A 20,734-nucleotide genomic window follows, 5' to 3' on the forward strand; every position below is an offset into this window, starting at 1 on the left:
GATAATACATAGGAAAATTGAACAAATTACAAACTCGACCATACCCTTCTCTCCAGCTCTTTTCTTGCTACATCACAATGCCCAATCTAGCACGTCTTACCGAAAACCTCTCACACTCCACTTAATCAGTGCAGCGAAGCAATGCATCCCGATCTATTGGAAGTCTCCTACCGTCCCTTCCATTGCAGAATGGCTTCGTAGAGTAGACAAGATAGCAAACATAGAAGAACTGATCCACATTCATGCTGACACTCCGACGAATTTTAGCTCCAAATGGGCGCCTTGGCTCCACTTTCGGACTACTGCTGACTTTCACGACCTGATACAAAACCCCCCCTGACTAACCATCGAATACTTAGGTACCCGTAATTAACACCGTGTACCCCCTGGGTTTCCTAGCATAGGACACCACAACCGTCCACCCTAAAAGGGTGTTCGTTCGTGGACGGCGAGTAGCAGATCTCCTGAACCCCCGTCTGATTCTCTTACCTAAAGCAACAATCTCCCCTCTTTCTGCCCTTTCCCACTCGTTCTTTATCCCGTCTCTCTTTTACATAGTTCCCTCTCCTCACCCTTCTCCCGAAAAGGATACGCATCTCCAGAATAGAAGGTGTAAACCTGTAGCATCCCCCCTTACCTCCTTCTTGATCTTTCCTTACCTCGACACGTTCTTTATTGTCGCGGTTGGGCAATCCAACTTTAGACCTGTTGATCCTAGTACAACCCTACACCTACGCAATGAAACGCTCTGATTTTATCTGCATTTGGAATCTCTTCCATAGATTTCTACATGTTGTTAAATGTTTACTTAGACCTAAGGTTCCATTCTACATCTACTGTATAACCATATACAACCTGTTTGTATTATTCATGCTCAATATGGATTGCCTGATATATATATATATATATATATATATATATATATATATATATATATATATATATATATATATATATATATATATATATATATATATATATATATATATATATATATATATATATATGTGTTATTATTCTTCTGTATGATGTATTTTGAAAACCAATAAAAACCTTTGAAAAAAAAAAAAAAATACTACAGCTGCTGACTTTTAATAAATGGACACTCACCTGTCCCAGGTTCCAGCGATGCCGGCAGCCGAGGCCGATCGACCGCTCGGGCCTCGGCTGCTGCCGCCGCCATTTGAGGTGAGGGAATCAGGAAGTAAAGCGAATCGGCTTCACTTCCCGGTTCCCTACTGCGCATGCGCGAGCCGCGCAATCGGAAATCTCCGCGCTGTCACTGGGACCCGTGTGTGTCCCAGCAGACAGCGCGGCAGGGCAGGAAATGGCGTAGACTCCCGTGGGAGTCTATGCCCGGAGGTGGGTGAAAATACCTGTCTTTGACAGGTATCTCCACCTCCCTCCCCCCTGAAAGGTGTCAATTGTGACACCGGAGTGGGGGGGGGGTTCCGATCAGCGGAGGTTCCACTTTAGGGTGGAATCCCGCTTTAAGATAAAAAACCTTCTGCCTTTACAACCCCCTTTAGGGTTGACATTGGCTTCTGTTGACCGACTCTCAGATGGGCATGGCCTTACTCTTTCTTCCTTTCACCCTGTTTTCTTTTTCTTTATTAGCTTGGTTTACCTTTTCACTCCAGTATATTTTGGGTCCTTTAGCTGGATCTTTATCCTTGGATTAGGGTTTTTGTTTAAGCTCTAGATGTGAAAAACTACCCTACAGAATATGTAGCTGATATATTTGATATCCTGTCTCTTTTCATTGTTTACCCGACAGCTAATCGAGTCAATGGCTTGGTTCTATAGTGGTTGTTTTATTAGATAAAGTTAATTTTTATAGAACAATGGTTTTGATTTGTCTTGTCGAGGGGTTAGGTGGGTATAGTCCTGTTTGACCTTTCCGCTGGTCCTACAACGTTGTCCTGAAATAAGGCCAATGTTTTTGTTCTAGCCCTTTCTAGAAATATAGCTGCAGATGTTTTACATGGGACTCTTCACGATTACCCACGTTGATGTAGTTTCTCATACCTGCTTATGGACTTTTTTTGGGTCCATGGTTGGACCCCTTTATTATTTCTATATATTATGGTTCTCACTGTCCGTACACTGCCTATGATAACTGTTCAATTTTTGTACTTGACTTTGTCTACCTACAATGTTCAATTACGATTTGAAATCTTAATAAAAAGATATGGGATTGACCCCATAAAAAAACAAAAAATGTATACAATGCTTTCAGAGCACTTTTAATGAAGAACTTCTACACCTACCTTAATGGATTTTTTGCCCAGGACTTTCCAAATCCTTCCATGTGAGACATTGATGAAGAGTGAGGGAGGGATCCTACCATAAAAAGGACAACTTAGTGTAAAAAAATTCAATACAGCTATATTCTATAATGTACATTCAAGTCGACCCTTAAAACGTTTATAGTGGTGGTAAGTGAGACTCACCTGTGGTTCCAGGTCGGAAGTTAAAGACAGGAGAACACCTGAGAAAAAAAGAAATATAAGAAAAACATACTTATTTTAAACGCATTTTGATTTTAAACAAAAAAAGTTTTACCTCACTCCCTATCATAATTTTTGACCACCAGAGAGCATCTTCCCTAATATACCCATTACTCTTGGCTACCAAGTAAATTCTTTGCGCTGTGAGGGAGATCTTTGTGCTCTCAGGGGGAATCTAAATAACAGAACATTTACCTGTTAGCTTTAGGGATTCTTACACAGGTGCACAGCCCTATGGTCATGGTCTCCACCTCAAGTCACAGATGCAAGGCAGGTCAGCACACATTGTTTCAGGTAAATTTGGCTAGTATTTAAAGTGGACCTTCCCTGCATCTGAGCACAAATATGACAGTCCCATCCACCCTTCAGTTAGAACACACATTAGGGAACACAGTTAACCCCTTGATCAGCCCCCTAGTGTTAATGCCTTCACGGCCAGTGATATTTTTACAGTAATCAGTGCATTTTTATAGCACTGATTGCTGTAAAAATGCCAATGGTCCCAAAAATTCATAAATCCATGATTTTGTGTGATATGAATTCTGTTTTCCAAAGGTAACTTGTAAACTTGTTGTCACTGATTGTAATAATAAAAAAAAATTACCCTCCACTGTGCGCACTTGATGGTGTGGGTGTGGTGCTCTCAGTGCTTGACTGCAAATCTAAAAGACAAATAATTCAGCTAAACATTAGAAGGATTATTACATTTAGTCCATATTACTGCAAAAACCCATTAGCCTTTAGAATCCCCCCCCCCCCCAAACACACAAATAGAAATATAAACAAATAACTAAACCCTCCTATCCTTTACAGCTGAGGACAGCACCATCTTAGCCTTAGTTTAGATCTGTAGTTGCCATGGAGCTGCACATGGGATCATCTACATTTGACAGCAGCCACATGAGGGCATGAAAGTATGACTGAGTGGACACACTGGCAATTGTGACAGTTATGGTGCCTTGAAAAAATATTCATACCCCTTGAAACTTTCCACATTTTGTCATGTTACAACCAAAAATGTAAAAGTATTTTATTGGGATCTTATGTAATAGACCAACACAAAGTGGCACATTATTGTGAAGTGGAAGGAAAATGATAAATGGTTTACAAATAAATATGTGAAAAGTGTGGCGTGCATTTGTATTCATCCTACTTTACTCCGATACCCCTAACTAAAATCTAGTGGAACCAATTGCCTTCACAAGTCACCTAATTAGTAAATAGAGTCCGCCTGTGTGTAATTTAATCTCAGTATAAATAAAGCTGTTCTGTGAAGCCTTCAGAGGTTTGTTAGAAAACCTCAGTGAACAGGCCAGGGAACACACCAGACAAGTCAGGGATACAATTGTGGAGAATTTTAAAGCAGGGTTAGGTTATATAGAAATATCCCAAGCTTCGAACATCTCAAGGAGCACGGTTCAATCCATAATCCAAAAATTCAAAGAGTATGGCACAACTGCAAACCTACCAAAACATGGCCGTCCACCTAAACTGACAGGCCGGGCAAGGTCAGCATTCATCAGAGAAGCAGCCAAGAGGCCCATGGTAACTCTGGAGGAGCTGCAGAGATCCACAGATTAGATGGGAGAATCAGCACTCCACAAATCTGGCCTTTATGGAAGAGTGGCAAGAAGAACGCCATTGTTTAAAGACAGCCAAAGCTAAAAAGCCATAAAAACTGTTTGCAGTTTTGCGAGAAGCCATGTGGGGGACACAGCAAACATGTGGAAGAAAGTGCTTTGGTCAGAAGCAAAACACTATGTGTGGCAGAAAACTAACACTGCACATCACCCTGAACACACCATCCCCACCATGAAACATGGTGGTGGCAGCATCATGTTGTGGGAATGCTTTTCTTCAGCAGGGACAGGGAAGCTGGTTAGAGTTGATGGGAAGATGGATGGTGCCAAATACAGGGCAATCTTCAAAGAAAACCTAAGAGTCTGCAAAAGACTTGATGCTTGAAGGTGAACCTCCGCCCCAGTAAGACAACGACCCTAAACATACAGCCAGAGCTACAATGGAATGGTTTAGATCAAAGCATATTCATGTGTTAGAATGGCCCAGTCAAAGTCCAGACCTAAATCCAATTGAGAATCAGTGGCAAGACTTGAAAATTGCTGTTCACAGATGCTCTCCATCCAATCCGACAGAGCTTGAGCTATTTTGTAAGGAACAATAAGCAAAAATGTCACTTTCTAGATGTGCAAAACTGGTAGAGACATCCCCAAAAAGACCTGCAGCTGTATTTGCAGCAAACGGTGGTTCTCCAAAGTATTGACTCAGAGGGGTTGAATACAAATGCACGCCACACTTTTCACATATTTATTTGTAAAAATAAATAAATAAAAAAATCGAAAATAACTATTATAGCATGGGAAGGACACATGAATGTGAGTAATATGCTCCCTAGGCGAGTGGAATTTGCCTTTCCGCCCGCAAGATGGAGACATCCCCCTGCCGGCGGCGTGAGCGGATCACTTCCGGATGTGCCCATTTACACCCTTCATTGGTAACTATGCTACACAATTCTACAATATTACCTTGTTAATACAAGGGATTTTGTTTGTATATCTTTACTGTTAACACATATAAACAATGCCTATATGGAGGAAGACTGACCATGCACATTGAAACGCGTTGGAAAATTGGCATAGCAGATGTTTGACCAATAATACGTACTGCTGTATGGTTATACCACTGTAGAAATTGAATGGTTGTACATATCTCTGACCAGAGCTCATATTTTAAACGTCTATGTTTTGTTTTTATTTTTTCAATAAAAAAAAAACTTTTCTAAAACCATTTGTAAAGATTGTAATTTTGCTGCGGAAAAACCCCACTGGGGAAAACTTTCCCATATTATAAAAAAAAGATTCATAATTTTCCTTCCATTTCACAATTATGTGCCACTTTGTGTTAGTCTATCATATAAAATCCCAATAAAATACATTTACGTTGTAACATGACAAAATGTGGAAAATGTCAAGGGGTATAAATACATTTTCCAGGCACTGCATACCAGAGATATGCCTTATTCACATTCATACACAAAACAGCTTTAAAAAATGTAATGGCCCATTCAAAATATTTATAATAAATCGGAAATAATAATCCTCATTTAATGGTTTCCCAAAACCGTTAAATTTTATTCACATAGTATGACCACTGAGAAGCATAGGCTGTTTTATGACTGGCTAGTAACCACAAACCAAAAAACCTTGCCCCCCTCCCCAGGGCGGGTTTACACTGGTGCGACACAACACTGGCCCTACTTTGGATCAGACTTTGCCCTGCGACTTGAAGTCAGAGACACATCCGACTTCAATGAACAGAGATCCGACTTGGATCCCCACCAATACCAGGCACTGTGTTTGGTATGAATCTTGAGGGGGAATTCCACGCCGAATTTTAAATTAAAAAAAGTCATGGATTCCCCCTCCAAGAGCATACCAGGCCCTTCGGTCGGATATGGATTTTAAGGGGAACTCCCTATGCTGAAAAAACAGCGTGGTGTCCCCCCAAAATCCATACCAGACCCTTATCCGAGTACGCAGCCCGGCCAGTCAGGAAGGGGGATGGGGACGAGGGAAGCCCCCCCCCCCCGAACCATACCAGGCCGCATGCCCTCAACATAGGGGGTGGCTGCTTCGGGGCAGGGGGGCTCCCTGAGGCCTTCCCACCCCAGAGCACCTTGTCACCATGTTCATGACCTTGGCCGTTGGTTGTCGGGGTCTGTGGGCGGGGGGCTTATCGGAATCTGGGAGCCCCCTTTAATAAGGGGGCCCCAGATCATGGCCCCCCTGCCCCATGTGAATGAGTATGGGGTACATCGTACCCCTACCCATTCACCTAGGGGGGAAAAAAGGGTCAATAAAAAATAAATAAAAACACACACTAGACCGGTTTTTGAAGCAATTTATAAGGCAGCTCCAGGGGTCTCTTCGGACTTCTCCGCTCTCTCAGGCCTCTTCTCCTGCTTTCTGGCCTCTGCTCCTCTCCGTGTCTTCCGACGGGCTCCTCCACTATCTTCTGCTCATTTGCTAGCGTTGGCCCGGTCTTCTCCGTCGCCTTCTTCCAATGTTGACACCACACACTCTCCCTATGCAATGCCGTGTGCGCGGTGCACAACGACTTATATAGGCATGGAGCGTGGTCACCCCTTATGACGTCACTGCCCAAGGCATGATGGGGCGATGACGTCATAAGGGCCGGGGTCAGCGGATGACATCACCCGATGACCACGCCCCATGCCTATATAAGTCGTTGTGCACCGTACACACAGCATTATAGTGGGAGACAGCGTCCTGTCAACATTGGAAGAATATAAGAGGGAAGAAAACAACGGAGAAGATCAGGTCAACTCTAACAAAGGAGCAGGCAAAAGAGCAGAAGATAGCGGAGGAGCCCAGCAGAAGACACCGGAGAGCGGGAGAAGAGGCCGGAGAGCATGAAGAAGAGGCTGGAGAGAGCAGAGAAGTCGGAAGAAACCCCTGGAGCTGCCTAATAAATTACTTTAAAAACCTGTCTAGTGTGTTTTTTTATTGACACTTTTTTCCCCCAGGTGAATAGGTAGGGGTACGATGTACCCCATACTCATTCACATAGAGTGGGGGTCTGGGGGCCCCCATATTAAAGAGGGCTCCCGGATTTCGATAAGCCCCCCGCCCGCAGGCCCCAGCCAACCAACGGCCAGGGTTGTCAGGAAGAGCCCTTTGTCCTCATCAACATGGGGACAAGGTGCTTTGGGGTGGGGGGGGGGCGCAGTTGAGGGCGTTGAGGGCATGCGGCCTGGTACAGTTTGGGAGGGGTGGGGCGCTCGCTCGAACTTCCCGGATATATAAACAACTTTCCAAATATACCAAGTAACAATGGTAGTCACGGTTATACCGTGAGCATCCATAACAAACACCTTGGATTTGATTTATCAAAGCTGCAGAGTGAAAAATCTGATGCACTTCTGCATAGAAACCAATCAGCTTCCAGGTTTTATTGTCAAAGCTTTATTAAACAAGCTGACGTTAGAAGCCGATTGGCTACCATGCACAGCTGAACCAGATTGAGTGCTCCAGTTTTAGGCTGGGTTTACACTGGTACGACATACGCCCTGACTTTGGAAGCTCATGTCACATGACCTGTGTAAATCAATGGTTTCCTAGGAGAGCAGTCTTAACTGGTCCGACACAAATCGGTCGATTTTGAAAAAGGTCCCTGCACTACTTTGGTCCGACTTTGGTCCTACTTCAGCCTATTGACTATCATTGAAGTCAGATCAAAGTAGGATTGTCCTAACCATTCGACTTGTGACATCAGACATGATGATTACAGCAGCAAAAGGAATTTATGTCACACTGGCATTGTTTTGATTGATCAAAGGACAAGTCATGCGGATCAAAGTAGTATTCTGTTCAAGTCGGATGGATGTAGAACCAATGTAGGACTGATGTCGCAGATCAAGGTAGAATGATAGTCGTATGACTGTCGTGTAGTATCAGTCTGAACCCAGCCTCAGACCCCTATCACATTGGAGGCATTTTTCAGGTGCTTTAGCGCTAAAAATAGCACCTGTAAAGTGCCTGAAAAATGCCTCATCTGCAGTCCCAGTGTGAGAGCCTGAGTGCTTTCACACTGTGGTGCTGCGCTGGCAGGATGTTAAAAAAAAGTCCTTCAAGCAGCATCTTTGGGGTGCTTTAGGAGCGCTGTATACACTGCTCCTAAAGCATCCCTGCCCATTGAAATCAATAGGCAGCGCCACCGAAGCAGCACTTTGCGGGCACTTTTAACCGTTTATTCGGCCGACGTCCAATCCAATCTGCAAAAAAAAACATTCCTCTTCCGTCTAGCGGATCGGATGGCAGTTAGTTGTAAACTGACAGGTGGACCGTTTACATCCGACCGCCCATAGGGGAGAGCGGGCTGTGTCTACTCTGCATAAGCATAGCAGACATGGACCAGCCATCCACCTGCTCAGTGGGGATCAGCAGACAGATTGTCTGCTGAGCAGACTCCTAGCAGAGCCCACCCCATTTGGAAGGGGCCTAAGAGGCCTCTTTTCACCATCAGTGCCAGACAGGCATTAGAATGACCCAGATTTAAAATGGAGGGCATAGCCCATAAAGCAATATAAATTGCTGGAAGGGCGAAAACCACCAATAAATATGTGACAAACCTCACAACGGGCACATGGATGGGCAACTTCTGTGGCAGCTGAATCTCCTCAGTATTGGGACATGTCCCTGCTTAGCATTTTTCTACAGTTAAGGCTCCACCCAGTTACCTCGTGTCTTAGTAGCCAATCCAAAAGGGAGCCACTTAACCTCCCTGTGTAAAGGTTACACATGGAGATACCATTCTTCTAGAAAGATGCTATTCCCTAAGAAAGGGGCCTTCATTTATGTGCAACTATAATCACACATGGAGCAGTTATCTCCAGTTAACCCGGCCATTGACTTATCTTTTTTTATTTTTATTTTTTATTTTTTTCGATCCATCTATGGCAGGTATAAGCAATTAGCGGACCTCGAGCTGTTGAAAAACGACAAGTCCCATCATGCCTCTGACTCTGGGTGTCATGCTTGTGGCTGTCAGAGTCTTGCTATGCCTCATGGGGTAGTTCTGCAACAGCTGGAGGTCCGCTAATTGCATATTCCTGATCTATGGGCAGGCTGGTTGTACTGAAGTTGATTGATCGATCGCCTTCAGTACAATCAGCCTGCCAGGTATTTTTCATCACTGTCAGCGGCTATAGTTGCAAGCAGTGATCATTGTATTCTGACGGCTGGGAAACCTCCTGCTGCCAAAATACAATAGTGCAGTGGGAGGGATTCTCCCTTCAACACTGACTGAATTGATAAGGGAAATCGAGCAATTTTCTTTCCTTCAACTGATGCAACGAAATTGCATAATCTATGGCCAATCTCAGGGTCAGGTGATCACATCTGGATGAAAATAGCTTGCCTCCAGGGGCGATCATCTGTCCCTAACTGCAAGTAACCGCTCCATGTGTGATTAAATCCAAACACCTGCAGATAGCTGCAGCTGTTTTCAGCCTGTCATTGCCTTAGGCTGGCATGTCCAAGATCGGATGTGATTCGCACTGCAGTGCAAATCACATCCGATCTCTGTGCGATGCGAGTTCAGCCATACAGATAGTATGGCTGAATTGGCATCGCACCTGGCCCAAACTCGCACAGGACCCTTTTTTTGGTCCGCAGCAGAATCGGATCGCATGGGTGTTCACACCATGCGATCCGATTCCTGTCCGAGTTTGCAGAACGCACTGCGATATGCAAACTGATCTGGGGGTGTCATTAACGTTTCACTGACACTCCCAGCAGTTCGCATAGGGCAGTATGAACTGCCGTCGGGAGGTATGCGATGCGGGAACCCGCAGTGGATTTGCGGCGTTCCCGCATCGCTGCAATGTGAACCCAGCCTCATGGTCACAACTATTAGCAAACATCTATGAATCCAGTTGCAGGATTTAAAGTTAGGCCTTACTGTTTTAGGAAACCGTTAAGGACTGGTCCACACCAGATGCTGTGCAGTACATTTTTTTTCTTCATCAAATACACATGGACAGTGTTTAACCTGGATTTCAAAGGCCCTAGTTCACACCAGTGCAGTCAACAAAAGAACATGCTATATTTTTCCTGTATAGAACAGATCTGGAACACAACAAAACACAAAAAAATGCACCAGAACACAACAAACACGCACAACAATGCACATGTCCTTGTTTAAGATGAATAAAAAAAAATTAAAAAAAGGAGGAGGAAAAAAAACACACTCTGTAACGCATCAAAAATGCTCATACAGAGACACATCTGGAAAGCAGGCATTGTGGTGTAACCAGCCCTAAATCAGGATTAGTATAAATGCTTTATGATAAATATTTTAAATGTGTATTTCACTTGTTTTGTGTATAGTCATGTTTAACATCTAGTTTACCTTACATAAAGGCTCTGCTTCTTGCTTGCCAATGCTGTACACTGATTGTACTCACCTGTTCAGATGCTCCTGGTTATAAGGAAGGTGCCCTGACAAAACTGGTGGTGGCGAATATGCCACCTGCTACACAGCGTACAGAGACAAGCACTCTGTTTCTGTGTGCTAATTTAAAGTTGCTCTTAATTACCCCCAGTTTAATTATGTACGAACTGGAGGTAATTATTTTTTAATTTGATGCAGTAATAGTGCAGTTTTGTAAAGGTAGCGCTATTAAGAACTACCTGAATCTACCACACATGTATTTAAAGCTACCAAAACAGGAAGCAGGGATTTTTTTTATTAATTTGGTGGCCATGCCACCAAAAAGTGTCATTAGGACTTTACTACGAGGGATCTTTAAAAACTTTTTTATATCTAATAGAGTTTAAAAAAACTGTGTAAACTTTTTGAAGAACCCTCAAAATCCCCCCAAATGTGTTCATGACAACAATACAGCTTTTACCTTACAGGTGAGATTTGTGAGAAAATTAAATAGCTCACAGGAATGCATACCTTTAGGCTGTACAAACTCTGGTTTGGCGACTTCAAAGCAGTAATACAAGTCCGCTAAGAGTGCAACAAGATTCACCTGATGACCAGAACAAAGAAAACAATTTAACATATGAGAGGTAACATATAATGGTTTACGGCAAGTGGGCTAAAGGCAGTATAGATGGGGTGTTATCTGTTACTCACCCGCAGAGCGGTGGGCACATAAAGCAAGTCTTCCAGGGAAAGTGTACAAGATGGAAGTAGATGCTGGGCACAGAAATCTATGAAGAGCTGCAGGTTGTACAGACTGTCAGCTACAGACATCGTATCCTTCAGACAGACATCTGCAGGAAACAGACAATTATAATGGTAGCAGCTGCAATGATCCCTGTTATCAATTAAAAACCAGCACAACAGATTAACCTTGTTAACTACTAATGCTATCCAGGGTACATTTCAGCAGTGATAAAGACAAGACTACGAAGCTTTCCACAAGGATAAGGATCTTTATTTTCTGTATTTTCAGCCATGTGACTGTAATTTTCAAATCTTATGGCCTAAAAAGAACAAATCACTCTTTTGAAAATAACTGCTCTTTCAGACGGGCAGCTGGGGGATGGTAAAAACTGGCAGCTGCAACGTGAACCAACCTGAACTGTCCCATTACAGCCAGATGGGGCTGTACAGATGTCTTGGTTGCAAAACTCTGCGTCGTGGCTGTGGCATTTTTAACTCGGGGTAAAGAGTTTGACAGGTAGTACAAACTATCAAACCTGCCCATTGAATGTGACTAGCACTTGGTAGGGCGACATTTTAGAGTTAAATCAGGCAGTGTGGTGTGATAACATCTTCTCATCACCTATCAAATGCCACCGGAAAAGCAATCCAAACATAGATCACTATTCAGGGGACAATTCACTCCATTGCGAGAGTGAAAGAGAGCTAAATGATTATTATCCTTGTATTTTAGCTTTGTGAACAGCTCAGTCTCTGTGGCGGTAATGGGATATGAGTTCACTCAGCACAGCCACCAGATGATGCATATGTATGGCATGTGGGCATTAAAGCCCATCCCTTCTGCCGCCGCACTGTGGTTGCCATCTCATTCATTAAAACTGAACCCATTCGTTTCACAGGTTCTGTGACTAATTAAGGTGGTAATTAAACTCAAAAGGTGTCTTATCTGCATTAAATTAGCTTCAGAACCTGTGTAATTCATATATATTTGGGTTTAAAGGGATGGGGTGGCAACCCTACGCCGCACTTATGTGTTATGCAGAGGGCAACGCGTTAATAGTTGTGGTGTCTAAAAGGCCTGGCTCTAAAGGGGTGCTGGAGACTCCCCAGGTCTCTAAAGCCCCATACACACAGGCCAAATATGGGGCAGTTTAATAGAAACTGGCTGACATTCGTCTAGCAGCCAGTCTGTCAGAAGCCAACCGAACGTCCAGCTTTTGATGAAGGGGCATGACCGAAAATGGTCTGCTGATCGGCATTCGATCAGTGCTTTGAGACAACAGCTGAGGGCGTTGACAGGTGTGTTCTGGTGAGGGGGCCGTCACCCTGTCAGTACACAATAGCTCAGCGGGGGGGATCACTGTACTAACATTGGATTGTTCGTACAGGATCTCCTCTCGAGCTCTTCAGATCCACTGATCCATGAGGCACTTTGATGAGGACAGTTGATGTAACTAGGTATTCTGATTGATGCAAGGGGGTTGATGTTGACATCTGATGTAGTGGGAGTAATCAGATGGGGACCCCTGATGTAAGAGGAGTCTCTGATAGGGACACCTGATATAAGGAGGCATGGGTTCTCTTTAATCACCCTAATCCAGTGATGGCAAACCTTGGCACCCAGATGTTTTGGAACTACATTTCCCATGATGCTCATGCATGCTGCAGTGTAGTTGAGCATCATGGGAAATGCAGTTCCAAAACATCTGGGGTGCCAAGGTTCGCCATCACTGCTCTAATCTAATGACAGCCTAATACATACTAGTGTTCCCTGTTCACTCGTGCATCGCCTCTGCACTGTCAAATGTTATTTCCAGCTTGTGACTTGTGATGCAGAAGAACATTGTCCCTGCATCTCTCTCATACTGTTGACATTACACCCCATGATTTTCTTATACTGCCACCCAAGATCAGATAGGCTGGATCTGGCCCAGGTGTCTAAAAGGCCCATTTACATGTTAAATAGGCAGTTGGTACTTATGATAGTTACCCGACTGTCATGGCAATCCAGTGGCTTCAATGGTTTAATTCACTAAACCAGAACAAGTATGCAGGTCGGTGAGTTTGGGAACTTCACGAACCAAACCCAGATATAGGTATTTTCATGAGGTCAGTACTTCTTACATGACAGGGTTCCATTAACAAACAGGACAGAAGGAATCACTTCAGATTTTCCCCTGTTGAATCATGGTATTCACCTTCCAGCCTTCACACGACCATAAAACCCCTTCAGTATCTCTTATATTTTACATCAGGTTTGCATTATTCCAATCACATATGATTTGCACACATGAAATCTGTACTTACCTTGTAGCCGGAGCTCGCTGGGGCAGTAGTAGTGAACAGTAGCAGCCAGTGCACTCCCATTAGACAGGTCTCTGATGGAAGACACTGAGGTGAAGCAAGGGGTCTGCCTAGACAGCGCCTTGTCCTTCCGATACCGGATCTAGCAGAGAAAGAGCAGGCAGTTTAAACATTTAATACTACCATCTTTCTACACCTATCTACTGTGTAGCTGTGTAATACATAATGCACTAGTAGTTATAAACCACTCTATAACTATAGTAGTTTGGATACTTCTCCTAGCAAGCATTTTACAGACACCAATTAGAGATAAAAAAAAACTTCTCTACAAACCTACAGCGTGGTGCGCATGTTGTGATCTAACACTACGTCTGTCATATTACATTTTACATTGTGTGTGCCACACATCAAAGACTATACAGGCCGGTGCGTGTACAGAACATGCAGCCACTACAAGGGTGAGTGCACAATACATACATTCAGCAAGCCGTGGAATACAAAAAGAAATTAAACGATGCATATAGGAATTTAAACTTATTTTTTTTTTTTTTTTTAAGGGGTTGAATAGGAAATCCACAAAAATAATAGAAACGTTCGGCAAATCTGATTTTCTTCCCTTTACACTGTTGGAATAAAGACCTATTGCGCGAAGTAAAAAAAAATAAATAAAAAAAAAAGTACACTTTGTTTAATCCATGGACTGCTTTAATATGAGTACTACTTACACAAATTGGATTTAGTGAAAACCTATTACTGAACCACTCTAATGATTTACAGATGCCTCAAAGTGAAGTCATTGCTTTTGTGAATGGCGTTGCAGAGCACAAGATGGCTGCCTTCGGATCTTGGTTTCTTTCATGGTAAACTAATAAGTATCAAAGTTGTTAAAGTGGGAGAATGTTTAGCTAAGATTAGGTCCAGTATTCCCAATGAGAGCTAGTGTAGACTGTCCCTTTTCAAATGGCTGACATTACTAGTGTAGCACACTCCTAGTAGTGTAGGCTGTTAGATTAATTTAGTTTAGCTTTTCCGTAATCAGTAGAACAGGGGTGGATTGTTTAGGCCTGCTCAGTGTCTCGCAGGCTGCTGCTCTGATTACTTCTCCCTCTATTCTAGAATCATAGTGGGAGGAAGAACCAAGTGGGCAGCCTGAATATTTATACACATGCCCAGTTGGTGGGAGAGAGCCCATAAATAGCATGAGGCCTGAGCAGCAGAGTTCCAGAGTCCAGTCCTGCTGGAGGGGACACATGTGCAGGGGGACTGTGCCCTTGGGGTAGATTTCTAGAAGAAGCAGTTAGAAAGGCACCAAGGTCACAGCTAGGCTTAGCTGAGGGCCTTATTCACAAGCTTGAGTCCAGGGATAAAGTTGGGTTTGGAGAGAGCTAGGAGGAAATTGATGGGAAAGAGTCCTATGGTGGTGTGAGCCTGCATCTCCCTCACTAGGAAGATGCCTGATGGATATCGGCAGGAGGCAACTGATGATCCTCTGAAGAGTTAGTGACTGTGTGTAGCTTTTAAACTGTGGAAGGAGTACTAGTCACCAACAGCATTGAGATCCTGTGGGACATACCTTTTTATACTGTGCAGCCAGAAAGCTGAGGAGTCCTCAGTTTATTGGGGTATCCTATGCTACCTCTCCCTATCCAAGTTAATTGTTCCCAATAAAAAAATGAAAAAAAAAATCCCTGTACTTTGAAACCAGTGGAAGAGTGAGGAAAGGGAGTGTTGGGTGCCTGGCTGCATGTGCACTAAGTGGGGAAAAAAGGACTGCATTCACCAACAGCTCCTATGGGGGTGTGCTACCATTAGTAAAGCGACCCAGCAGACATTAATACAAAAGGAAGATATCCCATGTTAGATGTCCAAGTGTCTAAACACAACAGCGGCGTGAAAATATGTTTTTTTTTTACTGTTCTTGCTGTGTACAATGAATGTACGAGGGTAGCAGATGGCCCGATTGGAAAAGCAGACAGCAAGTTGTCAGTCACAGGGGGGAGCCATCATGTCAAGTCAAGGACAAGACGAGGACAACATAATTATGTGTTAGAGGTTTACATTGGAGAACATGAGTTTCTTATCTGAGCTCTACACAAATCAAAGAGATTCTAGGGGATTTTTTTCTCAAAAAAGAAAAAGTGCAAAACACGACAATGGTGTGTGCAAAATGTACCAACCAAGCAAAAAAAAAAAAAAAAAAAAGAGGAGGTAATGTCTTATCAGTTTAGAGCAGTCCCAGCAAGAAGAACGGAGGGCCCATTCACACATAAGCACTGTGGCAATGCACACTAAAAGACGCACATTGACACAACACATGGTGATGCACCTGCTCTATGCGTGGTGTACTGTGGTGCTATTCATTGGGAATGGCATCCCAGCACATTGTACAGTACAGCACAAGGCATATACCGAGTGTGGTGTTTAATTTTTGTTCTATTTTAAAGTCACATAATTATTTTTTTTTATCCATTGTACTGTGTTAGCCCGTTCAGGCATAGGTCACTTTTACCAAATGTCCTATGGAGATAAGAGGCGTCTGTAGATAAAAAAGAAACTGTGCAATTTGAACCAAAGTTGAATAATGCCCTTGCTATAGATGTAGGCCATTTGCTTAACTCACGAAGCCTGACTGAAAAATGCCCATCATCCCAGCCTGCCTTGTTGCCAGGATGTCAGAGAGCTGGTCACAATCTCCTGCTATGCGAATTGGATGCGGTGAAATCCGCACCCAATTCACATAGGTGTGAACCCAGCTTAAGGGCCAGGAAACTAACATTTTCCAAAAGAGTTTAACAATTGCAGCTCCCAAATTTCTTTCAGGAAAGGGGTCACTTTAAATTAGCTCTATAGAAAAGGACAGCAGAGGCCTAAAAGGTCAATTTATAAGACCTGGAGGAGAGAGAACTGCGTGGGTTGCCCACAGTAACCAGTCTGATCCCGTTTCACATTTCCAGTTGAGGTTAGAAAATAAATCCTAAAATTTGATTGGTTGCTCTGGGCAACAGTACTATCTTATTGTTCCACTGTACCGATCAGACCAAGGTTCACTGGACTCAATGTTTAATTTTACCACACATAACCCAGGTGAGGTCACAAGCCTTGTTGACAAGGTTTAGAAAAAATATATATTCTTCAGAAAGCTGCAACACCAATATTCACTTTGTAAACACCTTACAGCGGAAGTTTCCTTGCAAATTTTCTGTCAGGAGATATCACATAACAAAATATGCAAATCTGGATTTCTGCACTGCAAAATGATAGAGAGAAGCTAGCGGTGTACAAGGCCTTTCAAACATCTGTTAAGAAGAAAAAAAAATTTTTTTTGCCATGTGTATAAAAGGAAGAAACTCAGATTTGCCCTAAATAAAGAAAAAATTACAATAAATGTTTTGATAAAAAAAAAAATCAAAAATAAAATCTAAGATTTAGAATTCTGGAAATGATTGCGTGCACAATACGTTACCACAGGAGGCTTATTCCCAGACTCCTTTAAACAAAAAGCGATGGCATGCTAAACGCAACGGAAAAGAGCAACGGAGAAAGTCAGGGCAGCTTCATATCAGAGGGAATGACAGAGACAGAGAGTCTGGACAGCAGGGCCTAGAGCAGAAGTGTCCTTGTTTTAGTCAGCAGTAAACTTGTCTGGGGATAGTCGTTGGCATCTCTGGTATAATGAGCAAGACTAAAAATGGCTGCCTGAGGCAAGCAATGATAAAAGCGGGAGGGGTTCATATATAGAATATCAGATCTTGGTAGCTTAACCAGTCTGACATCGTTATAGGTTTATAAAAAGTGGACTGTTTTTCATGGAGGGGGAATAAAAACATCCATTTTAGTGGTGCCCCAATATAACAAGGGCAAAAATCTTCATTTCTGCTATGTTCAACAAATAGGAAGATTTCTAATGCAGTCTGGAGACCCCAGACAGACATATGTTTACATCAATTACATAATAATATTGGCTTAATAGGGCTCATTCAGATGGGTGCAGAGACTCGTCCTCCATGCCGAGTCGTTTATTGCTGCATTTGCATGCACTTCAAAGCTGAGTACAGGCCGCCCATAGAAGTGAATGTAGATGCAGTGACTGCAGGCTGTGCATGGACACAGTCACTTGTCAAAATTTGATGCGCAAGGAGGAACAGGTGCACAGATCCAAAACGCACAGTGTCTGCATTCTGATCCATGAACCTGCTCCCACCCGCACTTTAAATTTTAACACTCAATGGTGTCTGCATAGCCGATGCATGTGCATTTATTTCTATTCACTTCCTGCATGCAGCTCTTGGGTGCATGCGCACGCAGCAAAAAGTGTCTCAGCATGGAGGATGGGTGTCACAGCCCATATTGTAAGCTGACCACTGTTATGAATACCGAATATTAAAGTATAACTAAAGTCAAAACTTTTTTTTTCTAGTTTTGGATAGAGTGGAGAGGAATTAGAACCCCTGTCAGATTTTATTGCCGTCTGTGCCCGTTACTGAGATTCACCCTCTCTACTTGTCCTGTTTACTGTTATCAGTAAAGGTAAATCCCAAATGGTCTCTTGAGATCCCTTTTATTCACTTTGGTTGGATAATTTCCATGACTAGGTCTCCCCTAACTTCTGAACAACTCATACTTCAAAAGACTTCTTGAGCTACCATTTTTGGCTTCTGTTGTATTGCCCCATTTTACCAATAAGTTTTAGGGCACGTTTACACTGGTTTGCGTCAAAACTGCCACAAAAATGCCTATGCTTTAATGGAGTGCTTTTGGTGTGTTTTTTAAGGACATGTAAATCAAAAAATGCACCAAAAATGCTTAGTGGGTGCGTTTTTGAGGCGGTTCCTATTCATTTCAATGGAGAGGAGCATTTTTGGTGCACTTTTTTTTTAGCTCCCCACACATGCTCATAAGATGCTGCAAGCAGGATTTTTTTCACCACAACAAAATCGCCTTGCCCCAGTGTGAAAACATTCATTACATTTAAAAGGTAAGCACTTTTCTTGAGCTTTTCAGGCTTATTTTTATTTATTTTTTTAAACACAAAAGCGCTTGAAAAACTCCTGTGTGAAAGGGCCCTTATATGGCATAAGCCACTTAGGGTTGCCACCTGTCCAGGATTCACCCAGACAGTCCAGGTTTTGAATCCTGTATCCAGATAGGAATGTGGCTCAGAACAGGGCTTGACAGGAGGGTGAGGGGGCACAATGTGCGCAGCATTACTATTCTCTTTGGAGTGCCCAAAGGTTTCCCAGGCCTGTTGCAATCCTACAGTGTATACTAAAACCAAAAAACATTTACTATGCACCACCACAAGTGTTTGGGTTTGGCTTGAAGAAAAAGTGGCAACCCTAAAGCCACTAACATAGGCTAACTGTTACTTATTATCCTTCCTACCCCAATTTTATTTATTTTTCTATATTTTGAAAACTTTAAATAAAGATTTTTAAAAAAGTACCGTAAATCCCAAATTATGGGTTGTCCCCAGTGCAGTTATAGAGGGGGAAATCTTCCAATGGGGACATTAATTGTAATGACCCTGATGACAACCATGTATTCCCTCACTTTGGAGGGATATCCTGTCACTTCCGGTTTTGGCTATGGGACAGGAAGTAAGGGGAATTGCCCGAATGGAACACAGCAAAAAAAAAAAAAAAATCTGAATACATACCTTGTACTTGCTTATGTACTCAATGTATGTATGTACTTGATAAAACTTTAATAAAAATTTATGGAAAAAAAAAAAAAAAAACACACCTGATATACCCTCCCAGTTTTTTTTTTATCACTGTCTGTGGGGAGATTACCCCTCACTGGACACAACATGGCACATTTGAGGAAGCCAAAGACAAATGAGCAGGGCTGTGTTGGGGGTGGCTGCCACTTGAGAAGGCCATTTTTGTCAGCTCATCTTGATCAGCTCACAGCTCAGTCTCTAAAAAGTGCCACATCAGCATCATTGAGTAAAAGTCTCTGCCTGGCTACTGCATCAGTGACAACAACAGTGCTAACAGGCTTTGCGGCACCTGTAGTGGCTCACGCGCTGTGCCTTCCTGTGCGACAGGTGCAGTGGCTGGTCATGGAGCTCAGTAACAGGTAGTCTCATAAAAAAATTAAAAATAAAAAAACACACCAAGAAAAGAGTGGACACTCCGGCCTTAGTGCTGACCACCAATGTGCCTCCATGTGTGCCACCTGTTGGCCTCATTTGCACAGTCCTGCAAATAAGAACAACCCTTTTTTGCTACAGGGGAAAGGACAGAATTTCCTATAATGGTTTTAGTTGTTGCATGTGCCTTTCTGTACTGGGGACACTTTCACTTCCTATTTCTAGTGTGGGTGCCACAGGGACAGGAAGTAAAGGAAACTATCCTAATGGGGTCGCAAGCAGAGATAAAACCTGACAGACATTATAACTCTATCCAAAACTGTTGGCTGGAGTGGTATTAAAAACTATAAATTAAATTGTAACCGCATGGCATGCTGTGCAAGTCACCCCTCTATTACCGGTACACACTGTATATGCAAGCAGCCATCCTGGGGCTAAATCAATATTTAGATTGCATTAAATAAACTAAGATACTGAGAATTAGTGACAAAAGAAATGGATGTCATTACCCTCCTCAGCAACCAATACATGCCCAGTGGTATGAAAGCTGAGCTTACATAGTTCCACGGGCAACATTATATCATGTATACATCTGATAATACATTGGCTCAGAGAGAGAGAGCACTTGCTGATGAATATTGATAGCATACACAAGTCATATTTTACAATGTTACTATAATAACTCCATATACATAAGAAAAATGAAGATACTGTTATTACAATGCCACCTATTGTTCCCCAGACACCTAAAGTGTATCTAAAGCCATGACTTTCTTTCTTTCATGATTAACAGTTAGATCCCCTGTCAGGTGTTTATTGCTATATCCCCACAGGGCAGATTCTCTCTCTCTCTATTTGTACTGGTGATCATTTCACAATGACATAAAATGATTTGAAATCCAAACTTTACAGTTGTCACTGCTATAGGATGAGAGGGGATACTTCCTAAGAGAGACACTTATTCCAACGACATACATGGATCTCTCTGTCCACTCATGGAGGAATCCTCCCCACTATGTTATTGTATCCTGACAGTGGGGACTCCTCTGGTGTCAGAGAAAACGAATCAGTAATCAGTGCTGTAGTGCTGATTGAAGGAAGACATGGT

At 42.8% G+C, this 20,734-nt stretch overlaps 1 protein-coding gene across 4 annotated transcripts in view; it reads right to left on the reverse strand.

The window, feature by feature from the left end:
- CAMSAP3 (calmodulin regulated spectrin associated protein family member 3) overlaps positions 1 to 20,734 on the reverse strand; it is a 142,561-nt gene that overhangs the window by 13,768 nt on the left and 108,059 nt on the right. For 3 of the 4 annotated variants that reach the window (XM_077469985.1, XM_077469987.1, XM_077469986.1), the window contains 6 exons: positions 13,536 to 13,674; positions 11,196 to 11,335; positions 11,013 to 11,088; positions 3,115 to 3,172; positions 2,454 to 2,491; positions 2,271 to 2,343 (listed from right to left, as the gene is read on the reverse strand). In XM_077469985.1, coding sequence (XP_077326111.1) covers positions 2,271 to 2,343; positions 2,454 to 2,491; positions 3,115 to 3,172; positions 11,013 to 11,088; positions 11,196 to 11,335; positions 13,536 to 13,674 — 524 coding nt within the window. Of the gene's footprint in view, positions 1 to 2,270; positions 2,344 to 2,453; positions 2,492 to 3,114; positions 3,173 to 11,012; positions 11,089 to 11,195; positions 11,336 to 13,535; positions 13,675 to 16,995; positions 17,044 to 20,734 lie in introns of all 4 variants that reach the window. The other variant, XM_077469983.1, reaches the window with a different exon arrangement.

The sequence above is a fragment of the Lithobates pipiens genome, unplaced genomic scaffold (genome assembly GCF_037356315.1).
Source record: "Lithobates pipiens isolate NorthernLeopardFrog02 unplaced genomic scaffold, aLitPip1_a1.2 Scaffold_8, whole genome shotgun sequence".
In the NCBI taxonomy this organism is placed as follows: domain Eukaryota; kingdom Metazoa; phylum Chordata; class Amphibia; order Anura; family Ranidae; genus Lithobates; species Lithobates pipiens.